Source organism: Oncorhynchus mykiss, chromosome 13, assembly GCF_057628025.1.
Source record: "Oncorhynchus mykiss isolate SJ-2025 chromosome 13, ASM5762802v1, whole genome shotgun sequence".
In the NCBI taxonomy this organism is placed as follows: Eukaryota; Metazoa; Chordata; class Actinopteri; order Salmoniformes; family Salmonidae; genus Oncorhynchus; species Oncorhynchus mykiss.
In genome coordinates this window covers 63,135,341-63,158,870 of record NC_143034.1, presented here as the reverse complement: position 1 = coordinate 63,158,870, position 23,530 = coordinate 63,135,341, and the positions used below count along the sequence as shown (strand labels likewise).

The following is a 23,530-nucleotide window of genomic DNA, read 5'->3' as shown; positions in this document are numbered from 1 at the left end:
AAGTATTAACTTAAGGGGGCTGAATAATTTTGCACGCCCAATTTTTCAGTTTTTGATTTGATAAAAAAGTTTGAAATATCCAATAAATGTCGTTCCACTTCATGATTGTGTCCCACTTGTTGTTGATTCTTCACAAAAAAATACAGTTTTATATCTTTATGTTTGAAGCCTGAAATGTGGCAAAAGGTCGCAAAGATCAAGGGGGCCGAATACTTTCGCAAGGCACTGTATATACCACCTGGCCCACACAGGGTGAAAGCAAAACACACACACACACACACACACACACACACACACACAGGTCAAAGTCAAGGGCTTTAGTGATAGAACTAAACACTGTAGGATTGTTAACTCAGGCCACTTTAAATTGTTCATTAAAATGATAAGAACCGGCTGTAAAAATCACACAGTGGGATTTCAATTTATGGGAACATAGAATCTTTCTTTGCTTTTCTCATATTTTGCCACCTAGCACTCTGTGAGGATAATATAGCTGATCACAAATAGAGGGCCCTAAAAGGAACATGTTTAAACCAGCTGTGAGAGAGAGGGAAAGACAGAGAGAGCATGAACGAGAGAGAGCAAGGAGAGAGAAAGAGAGGGAGAGAATAAGAGACAGAGGAATCTGTGTGCAGCCAGCATGGCGCCCCTGTGCATCTGTGGCCAGGCTGTGTCTTCCTAACTCAGAGGTGTGTGTGTGTGTGTGTGTGTGTGTGTGTGTGTGTGTGTGTGTGTGTGTGTCTGTGTGTGAGTGAGTGAGACGGGCCTGCAGTCATCGGCATTGTCTTGGTTTTGTTCACTGTCTGTTTGTCATCCAGCCTCCACTCTCTGTGTTGACGAGATAGGAAAGAGAGGGGACAGGGGAAGTGTGTGAGAGGGCACGCTAGGGTCAGAGACGATGGAAGAGATGTGCATGTGTCTATGTGTATGTAAACTAAACTCCTGGTCTAAAGCTGACGACCAACACCAGCGTGCTGGAGGAGGCCAGAATAAACAGCATCACCATTACTGGTCGTTAGAGCGTTGGGCCAGTAAACAAAAGGTTGATGGATCCAATCGAAGAGCTGACAAATCTGTCGTACTGCCCCTGAACAAGGCAGTTAACCCACTTTTCCTTGGCTTAACTGACTAGCCTAGTTAAATAAAGGTTAAATAAATATATATATATTACAACCCCAACTCTAATTGGACAGGTTGTGTGATCCGGATGCCCAACTCACGCCTCCCGAAACAGATCACGTACTTCCAGTTGAATGAAAGTCAGCGAGCCCTTGACGGACAAAGGAAACACTACAAAGACAACATCAAAACAAACCTTCAGAAATTATACATCCCCTCCAACAACTGGAAGGACACTGTACTAAACCTACAACTGGAAGGACACTGTACTAAACAGACAACTGGAAGGATACTGTACTAAACCTACAACTGGAAGGACACTGCACTAAACCTACAACTGGAAGGACACTGCACTAAACAGACAACTGGAAGGACACTGCACTAAACCTACAACTGGAAGGACACTGTACTAAACCTACAACTGGAAGGACACTGCACTAAACAGACAACTGGAAGGACACTGCACTAAACCTACAACTGGAAGGACACTGCACTAAACCTACAACTGGAAGGACACTGCACTAAACCTACAACTGGAAGGACACTGTACTAAACCTACAACTGGAAGGACACTGCACTACACCTACAACTGGAAGGACACTGCACTAAACCTACAACTGGAAGGACACTGCACTAAACCTACAACTGGAAGGACACTGCACTAAACAGACAACTGGAAGGACACTGCACTAAACCTACAACTGGAAGGACACTGCACTAAACCTACAACTGGAAGGACACTGCACTAAACCTACAACTGGAAGGACACTGCACTAAACAGACAACTGGAAGGACACTGCACTAAACCTACAACTGGAAGGACACTGCACTAAACCTACAACTGGAAGGACACTGCACTAAACCTACAACTGGAAGGACACTGCACTAAACCTACAACTGGAAGGACACTGCACTAAACCTACAACTGGAAGGACACTGCACTAAACCTACAACTGGAAGGACACTGCACTAAACCTACAACTGGAAGGACACTGTACTAAACAGACAACTGGAAGGACACTGTACTAAACCTACAACTGGAAGGACACTGCACTAAACAGACAACTGGAAGGACACTGCACTAAACAGACAACTGGAAGGACACTGCACTAAACCTACAACTGGAAGGACACTGTACTAAACCTACAACTGGAAGGACACTGCACTAAACAGACATCTGGAAGGACACTGCAATAAACAGACAACTGGAAGGACACTGCACTAAACAGACATCTGGAAGGACACTGCACTAAACAGACATCTGGAAGGACACTGCAATAAACAGACAACTGGAAGGACACTGCACTAAACAGACATCTGGAAGGACACTGCACTAAACAGACATCTGGAAGGACACTGCAATAAACAGACAACTGGAAGGACACTGCACTAAACAGACAACTGGAAGGACACTGCAATAAACAGACATCTGGAAGGACACTGTACTAAACCTACAACTGGAAGGACACTGCACTAAACAGACAACTGGAAGGACACTGCAATAAACAGACAACTGGAAGGACACTGCACTAAACAGACATCTGGAAGGACACTGCACTAAACAGACATCTGGAAGGACACTGCACTAAACCTACAACTGGAAGGACACTGCACTAAACAGACATCTGGAAGGACACTGCACTAAACAGACATCTGGAAGGACACTGCACTAAACAGACATCTGGAAGGACACTGCACTAAACAGACAACTGGAAGGACACTGCAATAAACAGACATCTGAAAGGACACTGCAATAAACAGACATCTGGAAGGACACTGCACTAAACCTACAACTGGAAGGACACTGCACTAAACAGACAACTGGAAGGACACTGCACTAAACAGACAACTGGAAGGACACTGAACTAAACAGACATCTGGAAGGACACTGCAAAAAGTCCTTTTTTCAGGACCCTGTCTTTCAAAGATAATTCGTAAAAATCCAAATAACTAAACAGATCTTCATTGCCTTGGTGGAAGAGTGAGGTAACATCTCACAGCAAGAGTTGGCAAATCCATGAGGAGGAGATGCACTGCAGTACTTAATGCAGCTGATGGCCACAGCAGATACTGTTACTTTTGAACCCCCTTTGTTCAGGGACACAGTATTCCATTTCTGTTAGTCACGTGTCTGTAGAACCTGTTCAGTTTATGTCTCAATTGTTGAATCTTGTTATGTTCATACAAATATTTACATATGTTAAGTTTGCTGAAAATAAACGCAGTTGACAGTGAGAGGACGTTTCTTTTTTTGCTGAGTTTAGTAGTATCAGTATGTTACCTGTAGTTTCATGTAGTATTATCAGTATGTTTAATGTAGTATTATCAGCATGTTACCTGTAGTTTCATGTAGTATTATCAGTATGTTTCATGTAGTATTATCAGTATGTTTCATGTAGTATTATCAGCATGTTACCTGTAGTTTCATGTAGTATTATTGTTACAGTTTTCTTTCTCCTCTTCCTCTGAAGAGGAGGTGTAGCAGGGATCGGACCAAAATGCAGCGTGGTTATTTTGATTCATCTTTAATAAAAGATAAACACGAACAATACAAAAACAAGAAACGTGACGTGAAAACCTAAACAGCCTTATCTGGTGCAAACAAACACAGAGACAGGAACAATCACCCACGAAACACTCAAAGAATATGGCTGCCTAAATATGGTTCCCAATCAGAGACAACGATAAACACCTGCCTCTGATTGAGAACCACTCCAGGCAGCCATAGACTATTCTAGACAACCACACTAACCACAATCCCAAGACAAAACACACCACATAAATAACCCATGTCACACCCTGGCCTGACCAAAATAATAAAGAAAACACAAAATACTAAGACCAGGGCGTGACAATTATCAGTATGTTACCTGTAGTTTCATGTAGTATTATCAGTATGTTACCTGTAGTTTCATGTAGTATTATCAGCATGTTACCTGTAGTTTCATGTAGTACTATCAGTATGGTACCTGTAGTTTCATGTAGTATTATCAGTATGTTACCGGTAGTTTCATGTAGTATTATCAGTATGTTACCAGTAGTTTCATGTAGTATTATCAGTATGTTACCTGTAGTTTCATGTAGTATTATCAGCATGTTACCGGTAGCTTCATGTGGTATTATCAGCATGTTACCTGTAGTTTCATGTAGTATTATCAGTATGTTACTTGTAGTTTCATGTAGTATTATCAGTATGTTACCTGTAGTTTCATGTAGTACTATCAGTATGGTACCTATAGTTTCATGTAGTATTATCAGCATGTTACCTGTAGTTTCATGTTAGCGTAGGTCTTCTCTGAGCTGATCTCTACTTGCTTCTTAAAGTGTTCCAGAGCATTCTCTGCCTGCTGGGTCTGCTGCCGCTGACACTCCCTCTCACGTCCCAGCTGCTCCTCCTTCTCCCTGAAACACATACACACATTAACACATACACAAGCAGACCACCATAGTCCCTGTGCCCAAGGAAGCGAAGGTAACCTGCCTAAATTATTACGTAAGTATGCTCTCTCTAATTCTCTCTTTCTTTCTTTCTCTCAGAGGACCTGAGCCCTAGAACCATGCCTCAGGACTACCTGGCGTGAAGACTCCTTGCTGTCCCCAGTCCACCTGGCCATGCTGCTGCTCCAGTTTCAACTGTTCTGCCTGCGGCTATGGAATCCTGACCTGTTCACCGGACGTGCTACCTGTCCCAGACCTGCTGTTTCAACTCTCTAGAAACAGCAGGAGCTGTAGAGATACTCTTAATGATCGGCTATGAAAAGCCAACTGACATCTACTCCAGAGGTGCTGACTTGTTGCACCATTGACAACTACTGTGACTTTTATTATTTGACCCTGCTGGTCATTTATGAACATTGGAACATCTTGGCCATGTTCTGTTATAATCTCCACCCGGCACAGCCAGAAGAGGACTGGCCACCCCTCATAGCCTGGTTCCTCTCTAGGTTTCTTCCTAGGTCTTGGCCTTTCTATGGAGTTTTCCCTAGCCACCGTGCTTCTACATCTGCATTGCTTGCTGTTTGGGGTTTTAGGCTGGGTTTCTGTACAGTACTTTGAGATATCAGCTGATGTAAGAAGGGCTATATAAATACATTTGATTTGATCACCGCCCCGTGGCACTCACGTCGGTAGCCATGAAGTGCTTTGAAAGGCTGGTCATGGCTCACATCAACAGCATCCTCCCGGATACCCTAGACCCACTCCAATTCGCATACCGCCCCAACAGTTCCACAGAAGACACAATCTCAATCACACTCCACACTGCCCTTTCTCACCTGGACAAAAGGAACACCTACGTGAGAATGCTGTTCATTGACTACAGCTCAGCGTTCAACACCATAGTGCCCAAGAAGCTCATCACTAAGCTAAGGACTCTGGGACTAAACACCTCCCTCTGCAACTGGATCCTGGACTTCCTGACGGGCCGCCCCCAGGTGGTAAGAGTAGGCAACAACACGTCTGCCATGCTGATCTTTAACACTGGGGCCCCTCAGGGGTGTGTACTTAGTCCCCTCCTGTATTCCCTATCACCCACGACTGTGTGGCCAAACACGACTCCAACACCATCATTAAGCTTGCTGACGACACAACAGTGGTAGGCCTGATCACCGACATCGATGAGACGGCCTATAGGAAGGTCAGAGAACTGGCAGGACAACAACCTCCCCCTCAATGTGAGCAAGACAAAGGAGCGGATCACAGATTACAGGAAAAGGTGGACCGAACAGGCCCCCATTAATATTGACGGGGCTGTAGTGGAGCGGGTCGAGAGTTTCAAGTTCCTTGGTGTCCACATCACCAACAAACTATCATGGTCCCAACATACCAAGACAGTCGTGAAGAGGGCACGACAAAACCTTTTCCCCCTCAGGAGAGAAAAGATTTGGCATGGGTCCCCAGATTCTCAAAAGTTTCTAAAAGGTGCACCATTCGAGAGCATCCTGACCGGTTGCATCACCGCCTGGTATGGCAACTGCTCGGCATCTGACAGTAAGGCACTACAGAGGGTTATGCAAATGGCCCAATACATCACTGGGGCCAAGCTTCCAGCCATCCATCCTATATAATAGGTGGTGTCAGACTCCAGTCACCCAAGTTTTTTCTGCTACCGCACGGCAAACGGTACCAGAGCCCCAAGTCTAGGACCAAAAGGCTCCTCAACAGCTTCTACCCCCAAGCCATAAGACTGCTGAACAATTCATAAAATCGCCACCGGACAATTTACATGACCCCCCCACCCCTTTGTACACTCTATGTTTGTTGGTTACCTATGCATAGTCACTTCGTCCCTACCAACATGTACAGATTACCTCAACTAGCCTGTACCCCAGTACACTGACTCGGTACCGGTGCTCCTTGTATATAGCCTCTTTATTTATATTCTTATTATCTTACTTTTTATTTTAGTCTACTTGGTAAATATTTTCTTAACTCTTCTTGAACTGCACTGTTTGTTAAGGGCTTGTAAGTAAACATTTCACGGTAAAGTCTACACTTGTTGTATTCGGCGCATGTGACAAATAATTTGATTTGATACATTAACACACACGCACACACACACACAAATGACAAAAGAAAAAGTGATACATAAACATACAAGGAGTTATTTTCTCTGTAATTTGATTGATTTTGTTCACTGTAAAACACTCTGCTGTCCATCACTTCTCAGTTCAAACCTTTAATGGTTGTGTAGCAGAAGTGATGGTTGGAGTGATAGCTCAGTACACAAGGGCTTTGTGTACGGGGGTGTGTGTGTGTGTCAACAATATAGGGAGTCCCAGCATAAAGAGCTGTCAGAGCAGAGACAGTCTTCAAGTCAGGATCACGCTGAATGATACACCGCAGCTGTCAAACCTGCCTTCAGAACATGTCTAGTGTGTGTGTGTGTGTGTGTATGTGTGTGTGTATGTGTGTGTGACTGAGACGGGCCTGCAGTCATCGGCATTGTCTTGTTATGATCACTGTCTGTTTGACATCCAGCCTCACCTCTCTGTGTTGACGAGATAGGAAAGAGTGGGGACAGGGGAAGTGTGTGAGAGGGCACGCTAGGGTCAGAGACGATGGAAGAGATGTGCATGTGTCTATGTAGTGCAGTGTGTAGGGAACAGGGTGTCATTGGTCTACAGTAGTGCAGTGTGTAGGGAACAGGGTGCCATTGGTCTAAAGTAGTGTAGTGTGTAGGGAACAGGGTGTCATTGGTCTAAAGTAGTGCAGTGTGTAGGGAACGGGGTGTCATTGGTCTAAAGTAGTGCAATGTGTAGGGAACAGGGTGTCATTGGTCTACAGTAGTGCAGTGTGTAGGGAACAGGGTGTCATTGGTCTAAAGTAGTGTAGTATGTAGGGAACAGGGTGTCATTGGTCTACAGTAGTGTAGTATGTAGGAAACAGGGTGTCATTGGTCTAATGTAGTGTAGTGTGTAGGGAACAGGGTGTCATTGGTCTAATGTAGTGTAGTGTGTAGGGAACAGGGTGTCATTGGTCTAATGTAGTGTAGTATGTAGGGAACAGGGTGTCATTGGTCTAAAGTAGTGTAGTATGTAGGGAACAGGGTGTCATTGGTCTACAGTAGTGCAGTATGTAGGGAACAGGGTGTCATTGGTCTACAGTAGTGCAGTATGTAGGGAACAGGGTGTCATTGGTCTACAGTAGTGTAGTATGTAGGGAACAGGGTGTCATTGGTCTACAGTAGTGTAGTGTGTAGGGAACGGGGTGTCATTGGTCTAAAGTAGTGTAGTGTGTAGGGAACAGGGTGTCATTGGTCTACAGTAGTGCAGTATGTAGGGAACAGGTTGTCATTGGTCTAAAGTAGTGCAGTGTGTAGGGAACAGGGTGTCATTGGTCTAAAGTAGTGTAGTATGTAGGGAACGGGGTGCCATTGGTCTAAAGTAGTGTAGTGTGTAGGGAACAGGGTGTCATTGGTCTACAGTAGTGCAGTATGTAGGGAACAGGTTGTCATTGGTCTAAAGTAGTGCAGTGTGTAGGGAACAGGGTGTCATTGGTCTAAAGTAGTGTAGTATGTAGGGAACGGGGTGCCATTGGTCTAAAGTAGTGTAGTGTGTAGGGAACAGGGTGTCATTGGTCTAAAGTAGTGTAGTGTGTAGGGAACAGGGTGTCATTGGTCTAAAGTAGTGCAGTGTGTAGGGAACGGGGTGTCATTGGTCTAAAGTAGTGCAGTGTGTAGGGAACAGGGTGTCATTGGTCTACAGTAGTGCAGTGTGTAGGGAACAGGGTGTCATTGGTCTAAAGTAGTGTAGTGTGTAGGGAACAGGGTGTCATTGGTCTAATGTAGTGTAGTGTGTAGGGAACAGGGTGTCATTGGTCTAAAGTAGTGCAGTGTGTAGGGAACGGGGTGTCATTGGTCTAAAGTAGTGCAGTGTGTAGGGAACAGGGTGTCATTGGTCTACAGTAGTGTAGTATGTAGGAAACAGGGTGTCATTGGTCTACAGTAGTGCAGTGTGTAGGGAACAGGGTGTCATTGGTCTACAGTAGTGTAGTATGTAGGGAACAGGGTGTCATTGGTCTACAGTAGTGTAGTATGTAGGGAACAGGGTGTCATTGGTCTACAGTAGTGCAGTGTGTAGGGAACAGGGTGTCATTGGTCTACAGTAGTGTAGTATGTAGGGAACAGGGTGTCATTGGTCTACAGTAGTGCAGTGTGTAGGGAACAGGGTGTCATTGGTCTAAAGTAGTGTAGCATGTAGGGAACAGGGTGTCATTGGTCTACAGTAGTGTAGTGTGTAGGGAACAGGGTGTCATTGGTCTACAGTAGTGTAGTATGTAGGGAACAGGGTGTCATTGGTCTACAGTAGTGCAGTGTGTAGGGAACAGGGTGTCATTGGTCTAAAGTAGTGTAGCATGTAGGGAACAGGGTGTCATTGGTCTACAGTAGTGTAGTATGTAGGGAACAGGGTGTCATTGGTCTACAGTAGTGCAGTGTGTAGGGAACAGGGTGTCATTGGTCTACAGTAGTGTAGTATGTAGGGAACAGGGTGTCATTGGTCTACAGTAGTGCAGTGTGTAGGGAACAGGGTGTCATTGGTCTAAAGTAGTGTAGCATGTAGGGAACAGGGTGTCATTGGTCTAAAGTAGTGTAGTGTGTAGGGAACAGGGTGTCATTGGTCTAAAGTAGTGCAATGTGTAGGGAACAGGGTGTCATTGGTCTACAGTAGTGTAGCATGTAGGGAACAGGGTGTCATTGGTCTACAGTAGTGTAGTATGTAGGGAACAGGGTGTCATTGGTCTACAGTAGTGCAGTGTGTAGGGAACAGGGTGTCATTGGTCTACAGTAGTGTAGCATGTAGGGAACAGGGTGTCATTGGTCTACAGTAGTGTAGTATGTAGGGAACAGGGTGTCATTGGTCTACAGTAGTGTAGTATGTAGGGAACAGGGTGTCATTGGTCTAAAGTAGTGCAGTGTGTAGGGAACAGGGTGTCATTGGTCTACAGTAGTGTAGTATGTAGGAAACAGGGTGTCATTGGTCTACAGTAGTGCAGTATGTAGGGAACAGGGTGTCATTGGTCTAAAGTAGTGCAGTGTGTAGGGAACGGGGTGTCATTAGTCTAAAGTAGTGCAGTGTGTAGGGAACAGGGTGTCATTGGTCTAATGTAGTGTAGTGTGTAGGGAACAGGGTGTCATTGGTCTAAAGTAGTGCAGTGTGTAGGGAACAGGGTGCCATTGGGACGAGGTCTATGTCTAATGCTCAGAGTGAAGATGAGTCATTGGTCACTGCCAGACACCCACACAAGTGTGTGTAGATGTGTGTCTTGTAATGTTTTGGGAAAAGAACAGACAGAAAAGGAGAAACATTATTTCTTCCCTCACCACTGCCTTCCTAATTTACCGCACCACCAGACAGTAAGATAATAATAACAACAACAACGGGGGAAAAGGAGGCAACAAAAAAAGAAAGAAAATAGTAAAAGAAGACATTTTTTCCTCCTCTTTATAGCGTTCCTCTGTCTCTTTGTAATTTTGGTCTCTCTCATGTCGGACATCAAAGATGGCAGAAATGGTTTTTCCCCCGCCGTTGTGTACTCTGTAATTATTAATCAGGCAGGCAATATGACTGGCTTCAGGGTGCTGTGCAAAGCAGCCAGACACAAAAGGATGTGAAGTCAAGTCGCGCTGAAAAGATGGGAGGAAAAGAGAGAGGTAAACACTGAGAAGGAAAGGATGTGACAGAAATAGCAGGATTAACTTCTTCAAAACTTTCAAATAAAGAGGAAGACAGAAGTTGGGTGTGTTGTGAGCATGAGAAGAGTGTTGTCACTCCGAGCCTGTTTGTTTGTGTGACTGTGAGTGTGTGCGTATGAAAGTGTGCGTGTGTGTGTGTAATAAGCATGTATTTAACACTTGACATTTGTATATAGATGAACGCATGAGGTCATCTGAGGAAGTGAGTGTGACCATATATGTGTGTATGTGTGTGTGTGTGTGTGTGTGTGTGTGTGTGTGTGTGTGTGTGTGTGCATGATGACCGTGTGTGTGTGTGCCTAAATATGTATCTGGGAGTGTGTGAGACAGGGAGCAGCAGTCAGTCAGTCACCATCAATCACAGAGAAAGGGGTGAGATGAGAGGGCAGAGAGAAGATGGAGGGAGGCCTGGCGGAGAGAAGGAGAAGGAGGAGAAGAAAGAGGCGGATGCCAGCTCCTCGGTGGCCCACGGCTTTAAATGGCTTCTGGTCAGAGAAGTGGAAGGAGAGAGGAATCAAATTAGAGATGTGCCATCCTCGCATCCCGCCATCTTAAAGGGATAAAAAGAGGGGAAAAGAGAGGGAGAGGAAGAGGAAGAGTGTGAGTGTCTTAAGGATGACAGGGCTTCCTCCTAGCCGCATGCCAGACAGGAGGCTCCAGGGCTCCCGTCTTTTTCCAGACCTCTGAAACCACATGACGCCTTGCCTCACACACACCCATACAAGTGCACATACACACATACTGTATGCCTCACACACACCCATACACATGCACACATACTGTATGCTTCACACACACCCGTACACATACACACATACTGTATGCCTCACACACACCCATGCACGTGCACATACACACATAATGTATGCCTCACACACACCCATACACGTGCACATACACACATACTGTATGCCTCACACACACCCATACACGTGCACATACACACATACTGTATGCCTCACACACACCCATACACGTGCACATACACACATACTGTATGCCTCACACACACCCATCCACGTGCACATACATACTGTATGCCTCACACACACCCATACACATGCACACATACTGTATGCCTCACACACCCATACACGTGCACATACACACATACTGTATGCCTCACACACACATACCCATACACGTGCACATACTGTATGCATCACACACACCCATACACGGGCACATACACACATACTGTATACATCACATACATGGGCACATACACTCATACTGTATGCATCACATGCACCCATACACGGGCACATACACACATACATCACATACACGGGCACATACACACATACATCACATACACGGGCACATACACACATACTGTATACATCACATACATGGGCACATACACACATACATCACATACACGGGCACATACACACATACTGTATACATCACATACATGGGCACATACACACATACATCACATACACGGGCACATACACACATACATCACATACACGGGCACATACACACATACTGTATACATCACATACATGGGCACATACACACATACATCACATACACGGGCACATACACACATACATCACATACACGGGCACATACACACATACTGTATACATCACATACATGGGCACATACACACATACTGTATGCATCACATACATGGGCACATACACACATACTGTATGCCTCACACACACCCATACACGGGCACATACACACATACTGTATGCATCACATACATGGGCACATACACACATACTGTATGCATCACATACATGGGCACATACACACATACTGTATGCCTCACACACACCCATACATGGGCACATACACACATACTGTATGCCTCACACACACCCATACACGAGCACATACACACATACTGTATACATCACATACATGGGCACATACACACATACTGTATGCATCACATACATGGGCACATACACACATACTGTATGCATCACATACACGGGCACATACACACATACTGTATGCATCACATGCACCCATACACGGGCACATACACACATACTGTATACATCACATACATGGGCACATACACACATACTGTATACATCACATACATGGGCACATACACACATACTGTATGCATCACATGCACCCATACACGGGCACATACACACATACTGTATACATCACATACATGGGCACATACACACATACTGTATACATCACATACATGGGCACATACACACATACTGTATGCATCACATACATGGACACATACACACATACTGTATGCCTCACACACACCCATACACGGGCACATACACACATACTGTATGCATCACATACATGGGCACATACACACATACTGTATGCATCACATACATGGGCACATACACACATACTGTATGCCTCACACACACCCATACATGGGCACATACACACATACTGTATGCCTCACACACACCCATACACGAGCACATACACACATACTGTATGCATCACATACATGTGCACATACACACATACTTTATGCATCACATGCACCCATACACGTGCACATACACACATACTGTATACATCACATACACGGGCACATACACACATACTGTATACATCACATACACCCACACATGTGCACATACACACATACTGTATGCATCACATACACCCACACACGTGCACATACACACATACTGTATGCCTCACACACACCCATACACGTGCACATACACACATACTGTATGCATCACACACACCCATACACACATACTGTATACATCACACACACCCATACACATACACACATACTGTATGCATCACATACACCCATACACGTGCTCACACACAATGTCTCCCCTCAAGCACACACCCTCCGTTACAGAGCCCTCCACCTTCATCATGGGACACAGCCAGTCAGGATAAACCAGTTACCATCCTTCTATTGAGGTTTGTCTTCTACTACTATGAAGCTGATTGAGAAAGAGAAGTCCTTTGTGATTACTGAAGAATGGTAGTATAGCATGCTGTCCAGGCCAACTCAATCAATGAGCTGTTCTGTACTTTAATCATCATGTGTGCACAGAATGTCCTCAATGTAATGTACTGCATGTGGTTGGAGTGTCTGACTGCAGGGTAGACACACACACACACACACACACACACACACACACACACACACACAAACATGTGGAATCTGTATATGGACACATCTGGTCTGGTCCAGCATATGCCAGGCAGTGTGTGTGTGTGCGTGCGTGTGTCTGAGCTCATGCAAACAGAATGATAACGAATCCACAGACACATCAAAGGCCCACCCTGAAAAAAGAGGGAGCATATAAAAGAGAGAAAATGCTAAACTGAAATATTCAACACCCTCAGAAGAAAAAATAAAACAGCATATTTGTTCATTCCTTTCCCAAGAGAGAGAGAGATGGCAGTCGGAGAAGACCATCGAGCTTGGAGGCTTCAGAACTGACATGCAAATATGCCGAGCTATGAGACCAGAGAGAGAGAGAATACATAGGAACTCATCTTGTGGTCCAAAAATCTGTCTGAGCTTTAAGAGAGAAAGAGAGGAGAAATGAGAACTGCAAGAGACCAGTAACTGACTATCTGAGAGGCCTGTATGCAGACAGCAGAGCAGGAGGGTAATGGTGATGGTGTGTGTGGATTAAGATACAGGCCTGTTGTTGGGCAGATCAGGCTAAAGGCCTGTGTGATATAGAGTTTGCCACTCCACCTCAGCCTCAGTGATAACTGTGAATAAAGGTGTGCCACAGGGATGACTTCCAACTCCCATTCTGTTTATTATGTATAAAAACAACTGTACAAGCCACAGTCCCAACTAGTCAATGGCCACTAGGGAACAAGATAACTTGCTTCATTGCAGCGCCTATAGAAAGAGGAGGCGGCTATTGAGATGCCTGTAACAGTCACTGGGGACCGCATGTAAATAGTTGCAGATGCAGCTATGGAGGAGCAGAGGGAGGAACAGCGGAGGGAGGAACAGCAGTGGGAGGAACAGCGGTGGGAGGAACAGCAGTGGGAGGAAGTGCATAAAGGGGGATCCAGAGAGGAAAGCAGAGGTATTCCATATCTGGAGGGGATTCTCCCATCTCTGCTATGCATTTATACCACTTTGGATTCATACATCATTCATGAAGTTGCCATAGTATGCAAAATCATCCATGCACTAAACCCACGTGTACAGATATTTACATAACGACATTACTTGGCAAAACTATTGTAATGAATGGCTAACAGCCCTGAAGGAAACAGAACCATATATATTTTTTTTTACTGTTGAACCTTTATTTATACAGTGTAGTCTCATTGAAATAAACTCTCTGTACCAAGTCTAGAACCAATAGGACCCTTAACAGGTTCTACCCCCAAGACATAAGACTGCTAAATAGTTAACCAATAACTACCTGGACTATCTGCACTGACCCTTTCTGACTAATCACATATGCTGCTGTTACTGTTTATTATCTATCCTGTTGCCTAGTCCCTTATCCCTACCTATATGTACATACACTGTACAGTGGGCTCCAAAAATACTGGCACCCCTGACTGGCAATGCACAAACAATACTTTAAAAAATACACTGCTCAAAAAAATAAAGGGAACACTAAAATAACACATCCTAGATCTGAATGAATTAAATATTTTCTTTGCATAGTTGAATGTGCTGACAACAAAATAACACAAAAATGATCAATGGAAATCAAATTTATCAACCCATGGAGGTCTGGATTTGGAGTCACACTCAAAATTAAAGTGGAAAACCACACTACAGGCTGATCCAACTTTGATGTAATGTCCTTAAAACAAGTCAAAATGAGGCTCAGTAGTGTGTGTGGCCTCCATGTGCCTGTATGACCTCCCTACAACACCTGGGCATGCTCCTGATGAGGTGGCGGATGGTCTCCTGAGGGATCTCCTCCCAGACCTGGACTAAAGCATCCGCCAACTCCTGGACAGTCTGTGGTGCAACGTGGCGTTGGTGGATGGAGCGAGACATGATGTCCCAGATGTGCTCAATTGGATTCAGGTCTGGGGAACGGGCGGGCCAGTCCATAGCATCAATGCCTTCCTCTTGCAGGAACTGCTGACACACTCCAGCCACATGAGGTCTAGCATTGTCTTGCATTAGGAGGAACCCAGGGCCAACCGCACCAGCATATGGTCTCACAAGGGGTCTGAGGATCTCATCTCGGTACCTAATGGCAGCCAGGCTACCTCTGGCGAGCACATGGAGGGCTGTGGAAACGCGTTCTCTGGAGTGATGAATCACGCTTCACCATCAGGCAGTCCGACGGATAAATCTGGGTTTGGCGGATGCCAGGAGAACGCCACCTGCCCGAATGCATAGTGTCAATTGTAAAGGTTGGTGGAGGAGGAATAATGGTCTGAGGCTGTTTTTCATGGGTCGGGCTAGGCCCCTTAGTTCCAGTGAAGGGAAATCTAAACGCTACAGCATACAATGACATTCTAGATGATTCTGTGCTTCCAACCTTGTGGCAACAGTTCCAGTGAAGGGAAGGTCCTTTCCTGTTTCAGCATGACAATGCCCCTGTCGTGTCTTTGGCTATGCCGGATTAAGTGATATGACATGCTATTCTATAAAATCCTTTCTCCGTAATTAATATTACCTGATTGAGCTAATCATGTAAATGTAATTAACTAGAGAGTCGGGGCACCACAAAATAATATTTATAGAGCTGTTATCTTCTGAATAAACTCTTAAAGACCTAGTCATATTTTACATCAATAGCAGTCAATATTAATCGTCACTTTAATTCAGTCTCATCTGAAAGTTGTAAATTCTTGGTTATCTTCACGAACCCTGGCTAAAAAGTTGAATCAGCAATACAAAATTGGGTTTAATTATGTATTTACTAAATACCTAACTAATCACACAGAATTACATATACAAAGAATGAATCATACCTTGAATACAAATTACGTCATAAAGGAAAATGTCCCTAGAGGGCGGAAAAGATATGACAGCTGGTTACACAAAAGAAAAGGGGCTGGGTTTGAGTGAAAGAGCGGGAAGACTGAGGAACAAAAGGGAGAAGCTGTGCTATCGTAAACACAGTATCTTATGCATTCTAAATTACCGCCCATTTGGAAAAGGAAAACGCAATAAATATTTACTCTGAGCTGCGCTTCGGTAGGTTGGTGGTAGATGGAAGGCCGTGTTGCCAAACCGAATCCTTTGAAGAATGTCTCTGGTGGTCAACTGGATACATTGTAGTAACGTTGTTGTGTGGTATACGGGATACTCTGTCTGTTCCTTCCTAACCCACGTTTGCAGCTGCTGTTGCTAACTCAATGGCTAGGAGGTATCACTTCTGTAGTGAATACGAGTTCAAAGTTCATACCATTCGCAACCAAAGCTCACGCTGAGGTTGGCTTCGTTCTGTAGTTATTATCTGAACCATTCTGACATCGGACAGTCGTATTCACATCCTCGGAACAGGAGGTTACATTTTTGTCAAGGGCTTATATAGTGGAGGGAGAAAATGGGTGTGTTTCATAGTTTACAACCTATGTCTCTTCACATGGGCGGGCCACTGAGTCGGGCCTAATTCATTCATGAAAACCCAATTCTCACATTTTAGAAGCTAAAATCCCACGAATAATTTAATATTCAAACATTTAAATTTAACAACAATTCCATGTGAATCCGATAATTCTGATGTGTAGACTTTCCACTGTAGAGTTTATGTCATCCTATCATTGATGAGAATGTATCAGATGACAACCGAACTGACATCATATTCATTAAGTACCACCACATATGTTCAATTGGTCGGATTACCAGAATATAGTTCATTTCCCCCCACCTTCTGATCTCTATGTTAACCAAGGGGTTTTCTAATGTCACATCAGTAGGGTAGAGAGGAAAAAGGGGGAAAGAGGTATTTATGACTGTCATAAACCTACCCCCAGGCCAACGTCATGACACCCCCATACACTAAGCGAGGTCCATACAGAAATGGTTTGCCTAGATCGTGCGGAAGAACTTGACTGACCTGCACAGAGCCCTGACCTCAACCCCATCAAACACCTTTTTCGATGAAATGGAAAGCTGCGAGCCAGGACTAATCGTCCAACATCAGTGCCCGACCTCACTAATGCTCTTGTGGCTGAATGTAAGCAAGTCCCCGCAGCAATGTTCCAACATCTATTGGAAATCCTTCCCAGAAGAGTGGAGGCTGTTATAGCAGCAAAGGGGGGACCAACTCCATATTAATGCCCATGATTTTGGAATGAGATTTTCGACGAGCAGATGTCCACATACTTTTGGCCATGTAGTGTCTGCACAACCTTGGGAAAGGTTCACCCTGCAGAAGTCAACCCACCGGCTGGAGGCCCAACTAACCCCTCTCACACCCTAGCACCACTGACTCATTCTGGGGAGATCAACTCCATATTAATTCCCATGATGTTGGAATGAGACGTTCAACAAGCAGGTATCCACATACGTTTGGTCATGTAGTGCATCTACCTCCATTGCCTAGTACCCCTGCACATCGACTCTGTACAGGTACCCCGTGTATATAGCCAAGTTATCATTACTTATTGTGTATTTATTCCTTGGGTTATTATCTTTCTATAATGTTTCTCTCTGCATTGTTGGGAAGGGCCCATAAGTAAGCATTTTGCTGTTAGTCTCCACCTATTGTTTACCAAGCATTTGATTTGAAAAGAGACAATTTTACACTGAATACCTCTCTTACTTTGTGACTGATTTAGTTAACCTGAATGTAGTAGGCCTTTCCACAGATGGAATCACATCCCAATCAGGCACTCAACATATCTAAACAGTTGATCAGGTCCCACTGGTTCCTTAAACCTTTGTTCTGGTGTAAAGTATTGAGCTGTGGTAACAACCCTCTTTCAACCTAGGCCAGTCTATATGGCCACCAGGGGACTTACACTATTGAGTCACGTAGAGCTTTCCATTACCCAAGATCCATTTCACAGATCCACCCTTTCCATCCCCACCTTCCCTGGACCCCTCCATCCAGCAGCCCCCCTCAGCCCCATCACCCCCAGCCAAGGAGAAGCCAGATTCTTAAGATAGATGGAAATGCTAGGGTGGAGGCACTGAGGCAGGGTGTGTTGTTTCTCTCCTTTCATTAGCATTTAGTTAATGTTATTGTTGATGTTCCACTGCCATTAGGAGCTCATTGTTGTGGAGGCAGCTCATCTGGAGGGCAGGCTGCCTATGTATCTCTCCTCCTCTCCCAATTCTCTGTCCGCAGCACATCCCTCCATCTCTATGCTAATGATCTGAACGGCACTGGGATGAAAGAAGAGATAGAAAACAGGTTTTCTTCTCTGCTTTGTAGTTCTTTATGTTGTTGCTATAGCGACGCAGACGTAGAAATCTAACTGATGCAGCCATGCTCATTTGCATGGCGGGATAGAGGTTTTCCTTGTCTTCTTTATTTTGGGAGGGTTCAGAGGAGTGTAGATCACACCTTCCTTTTACAAACAACTCTCCTGATCCCAAACAAACTAAATACCTGCTGCCAGGTAGGGTCAGTTTGTTATATCTGGAGTACTTCTCCTGTCCTATTCGGTGTCCTGTGTGAATCTAAGTGTGCGTTCTCTAATTCTCTCCTTCTCTCTTTCTCTCTCTCGGAGGACCTGAGCCCTAGGACCATGCCCCAGGACTACCTGACATGATGACTCCTTGCTGTCCCCAGTCCACCTGGCTGTGCTGCTGCTCCAGTTTAAACTGTTCTGCCTTATTATTATTCAACCATGCTGATCATTTATGAACATTTGAACATCTTGGCCATGTTCTGTTATAATCTCCACCCGGCACAGCCAGAAGAGGACTGGCCATCCCACATATGCTCTCTCTAATTCTCTCTTTCTTTCTCTCTCTCGGAGGACCTGAGCCCTAGGACCATGCCCCAGGAATACCTGACATGATGACTCCTTGCTGTCCCCAGTCCACCTGACTGTGCTGCTGCTCCAGTTTCAACTATTCTGCCTTATTATTATTCGACCATGCTGGTCATTTATGAACATTTGAACATCTTGACCATGTTTTGTTATAATCTCCACCCGGCACAGCCAGAAGAGGACTGGCCACCCCACATAGCCTGGTTCCTCTCTAGGTTTCTTCCTAGGTTTTGGCCTTTCTAGGGAGTTTTTCCTAGCCACCGTGCTTCTTCACCTGCATTGCTTGCTGTTTGGGGTTTTAGGCTGGGTTTCTGTACAGCACTTTGAGATATCAGCTGATGTACGAAGGGCTATATAAAATAAATTTGATTGATTTTTGATTGCCGCTGTCCCGCGTTTACGCAGAAAGTAAAGTGTTTATGCAGAAACACTAACGGAAGCACAAACACAGAGACACACGTCGGAATACTTTAGTCGGATCCACAATGAAACATGGTGTGATAAAAAAGGACCCAAACACACACATATCCATGTTTGCACAGTGCATACAATCTACAAAGATGCCAGCCTGTCTAAGGTATAAACCCAAGCGCCTGTTGGGCATGTCGAGAGGTTTAAACTTGTTTAATTTCATCTCTCATCCTCCCATCTCCTCTATCAGCCACTGAACACACATAAACACACACACACCTGCGTGCAGTCCTGCTGTGGCTTTGAAGTTCTCCTGGATCATCTTTGAAGGCCTTCACTGTTGCCACGGCAGCAAGTAGGTAGCAGACATCACATCAGACTCTCATTGTGTGTGTGTGTGTGTGTGTGTGTGTATATGTGTGTGTGTGTGTGTGTGTCAAATTACATTTTCTAATATAATCAAATGTTATTCATCACATGCTTGGTAAACAACAGGTGTAGACTTAACAGTGAAATGCTTCCTTACGGGCCCTTCACAACAATGCAGAGAGAAAGAAAATAGAGAAATAATAGAAAATAAAAGTCATAATAAAAATACAATGGTAACATGGCTAAATACGAGGTAATTGAGGTACATATTTATTTATTTAACATTTATTTAACTAGGCAAGTCAGTTTAGAACAAATTATTATTTACAATGACAGCCTACCCCGGCCAAACTCTAACCTGGACGACGCTGGGCCAATTGTGCGCCGCCCTATGGGACTCCCAATCACGGCTGGTTGGGATACAACCTGGAATCGAACCAGGGTTGAGACGCCTCTAGCACTGAGATGCTAGGACTAAAGTGACTAGGTAACAGGATAGATAATAAACAGTAGCAGCAGCGTACGTGATGAGTCAAAAAAGTTAGTGTAAAACAGGTCACTGCAGATAGTTAAATAGTTACCCAATAGCCACCCGGACTAACTATTTATCAGTCTAATGGCTTGGGGGTAGAAGCTGCTCAGGGTCCTGTTGGTTCCAGACTTGGTGCATCGGTACCGCTTTCCGTGCGGTAGCAAAGAGAACAGTCTATGACGTGGGTGGCTGGAGTCTGACAATTTTTGGGGCCTTTCTCTGACACCGCCTAGTATAGAGGTCCTGGATAGCAGGGGGCTTGGCCCCACTAATGTACTTGGCCGTACAGCTGCTCTCAATGGTGCAGCTGTGCAACTTTGAGGATCTGAGGGCCACTGCTAAATCTTTCCAGTGCGTGCGTGCGTGCGTACGAATGCATCTGTGTGTGTGCAGGGCGTTCCTTCTCACCCTACCAGACTGAGTTCTTAATTAATTAGCTCAGAGCTCTGATGCGACACTCACTATTTCTAACTGTTTAACACTAACGAGAGACCGGCCCGCTTGTCACCGAGCAGAGTGATAATTTATGCGTCCAGATTTACGTCTGCTGCCTCATCAAATGCGTCCTCTCTCACATCCACTCACGTGTCTGGGACACCAGTGACAGATGATAGGAGAATGTATTCATTCTGTCAAGCGAATCTGCATTAAAATGCGCCTTTATCACCGTCTAGTCTTCACAGGGAATATTTGTCCTTGGAACTGAGCGATATGAATAATGTTATCGATTCAGATCTCAGTGGAATGTAAAGGATTGAGAAATCAATGGGTTTTTACCTGACAATAGCCTCAATGCATTTCCTGCCTAATAACCACATCAAACTCACATGTCAGGTGTAGAACTCACATTAAAATCATAGAAACACACATTCCTCACATTTTCAAGATTACTGTTTGACATCCGGCCGTAATTGGAAGTCCCATAGAGCAGCGCACAATTGGCCCAGTGTCGTCCAGGTTTGGCCGGGATAGGCTGTCATTGTAAATAAGAATTTGTTCTAAACTGACTTGCCTAATTAAATAAATAAATAAATATGTACCTCAATTACCTCGTGCCCTGCACATTGACTTTATACTGATACCCCATGTATTTAGCCATGTTATCATTACTCATTGTATTTTTATTATTACTTTTATTTTCTATTATTTCTCTATTTTCTTTCTCTCTGCATTGTTGTGAAGGGCCCGTAAGGAAGCATTTCACTGTTAAGTCTACACCTGTTGTTTACCAAGCATGTGACAGTAGGACTGTTACGGAGACTGTACTACTTCCACACCGGCGGTCACGAGTCATGACAGCAGTCAAATTCCATGTGACAGTTTAGTCACGGTAATTAAGCTCCTCCAAGCTCTGATGCTGCTGATGGTCATTAGTAGCCTGCAAAACGTACTAACTGCCTGGTACTCAGCACACTATTGTCCCACTCTGACATCAATGCAAATGTAATCGAAAATCTAATCAAATACTTAATGACAGACCATGAGCTCATGTTGCGTAAACATTTCTATAGGCTATGCAATTGCGTGAGAAAACAGAGTGATGGCCTCTATTAAAAAGAGGAGGATCTAATCAGCTTTCTAGAGGCTAGGCCTACTATACAGAAGTATAGCCTACCTAGCTGGCAGGAAAATGAACCACTTGAAAAGGGTCCTCCATTCGCTATTTAAGTGCATAGAAGACATGTATTTTTTCCGCTGCCCCTGTTTTGAGACAGGTACATGATAATGGTCCATTCTAAATCAAAAGAAATTGCATACATATATTGTTTAGTATATGAATGATATATTATCACTGGTGAATGATGCCCAACTTAATCAACTTTGCGACTTTTTCAAATCATAGTTGCATACCTCATGTAGCCTAGCCCATAGGTCTATAAGTTTTAATAAGGTCAGTATCATACCTCATGTAGCCTAGCCCATAGGCCTATAAGTTTTAATAAGATCAGTATCATACCTCATGTAGCCTAGCCCATAGGCCTATATGTTTTAATAAGGTCAGTATCATACCTCATGTAGCCTAGCCCATAGGTCTATAAGTTTTAATAAGGTCAGTATCATACCATATTAATTTGGGATTTATCGCATCCCACAACAGTCCCAGTCTATGTTTGGAATATTTATTTCTGGCACAGAGTACAATAGGTCAACTTTTGTACTATGGGGGATAGTAGATTGACATAAGATAGTGCTTTTGCTGTTCGTTAGGCCTACTCATCTTGTGGGCTGATGAAAAATACATGTGGACAGTTTTTCTAATTTCTTTAATATGCACATCGGAATTGAATAAGGACGTGCACAGTTGCGTTCCCCGATGTGTCTGTCTTCACTTGTAGCCTGTGAGAAAGACCCAATCACGTCATGTGCATTGGCTAATAAGAATTGAGCTATCTGAGAGAGCCATGTGAGTGAGAGGTGCTTGGAGCACGCAGCCGGGAGAAGGGAATTATAATTACTATATTCAGCCCAAGGGCCGCAAAAGGCATGGATTTCTTTTTAGGGGGGACACAAAGGGGATGCTCCAGGAAATTCAAGGCATTATTAAGTACTCAAATTGTGAATGAGAGACTGATGAAGTGTGTACAGACTGCGCAAAAAAAACTAGGCAGAGCTCAAGCTTTTCATGCGATTTTTTCAAATCATCATTAGAGTCGCATCACGTAGCCTTAGAATGTATTAAAAATCAAAACATATAGCCCAACATTTGTATCACAACTAAAGTTATATAAATAATTCTAAATGAAGCATATAGGAGTACCAGTTTCTTTGTTAACCGCTCAACACAAAATAGCTGCATGTGCGCACCCTCTCGAATCATTTGGATAAAATATCCTATGTTCAATTGTATTCTTCATACTATAAAATAATATAGAATAATTCCAAGGAATTCTAAGCAAATCTTGTCTGCTAAATGAACTAGTGTAGCCCACAGCCATATTGCATAGTCAGATCAGGGCTTAACATAATAGAGTATGCTATTGTGTTCTTCTGAACTAGACTACATTTTATTCATATCATGC

The 23,530-nt window shown here is 44.2% G+C and overlaps 1 protein-coding gene across 3 annotated transcripts in view; it reads right to left on the bottom strand.

Moving 5' to 3' along the window:
* The window catches only part of LOC110539030 (centrosomal protein of 112 kDa), a 230,858-nt gene that overhangs the window by 142,773 nt on the left and 64,555 nt on the right, over window positions 1-23,530 (bottom strand). For 2 of the 3 annotated variants that reach the window (XM_090197093.1, XM_090197094.1), the window contains exon 18: window positions 4,386-4,521. In XM_090197093.1, the coding sequence (XP_090053219.1) occupies window positions 4,386-4,521 (136 nt within the window). Of the gene's footprint in view, window positions 1-3,535; window positions 3,643-4,385; window positions 4,522-23,530 lie in introns of all 3 variants that reach the window. The other variant, XR_016486041.1, reaches the window with a different exon arrangement.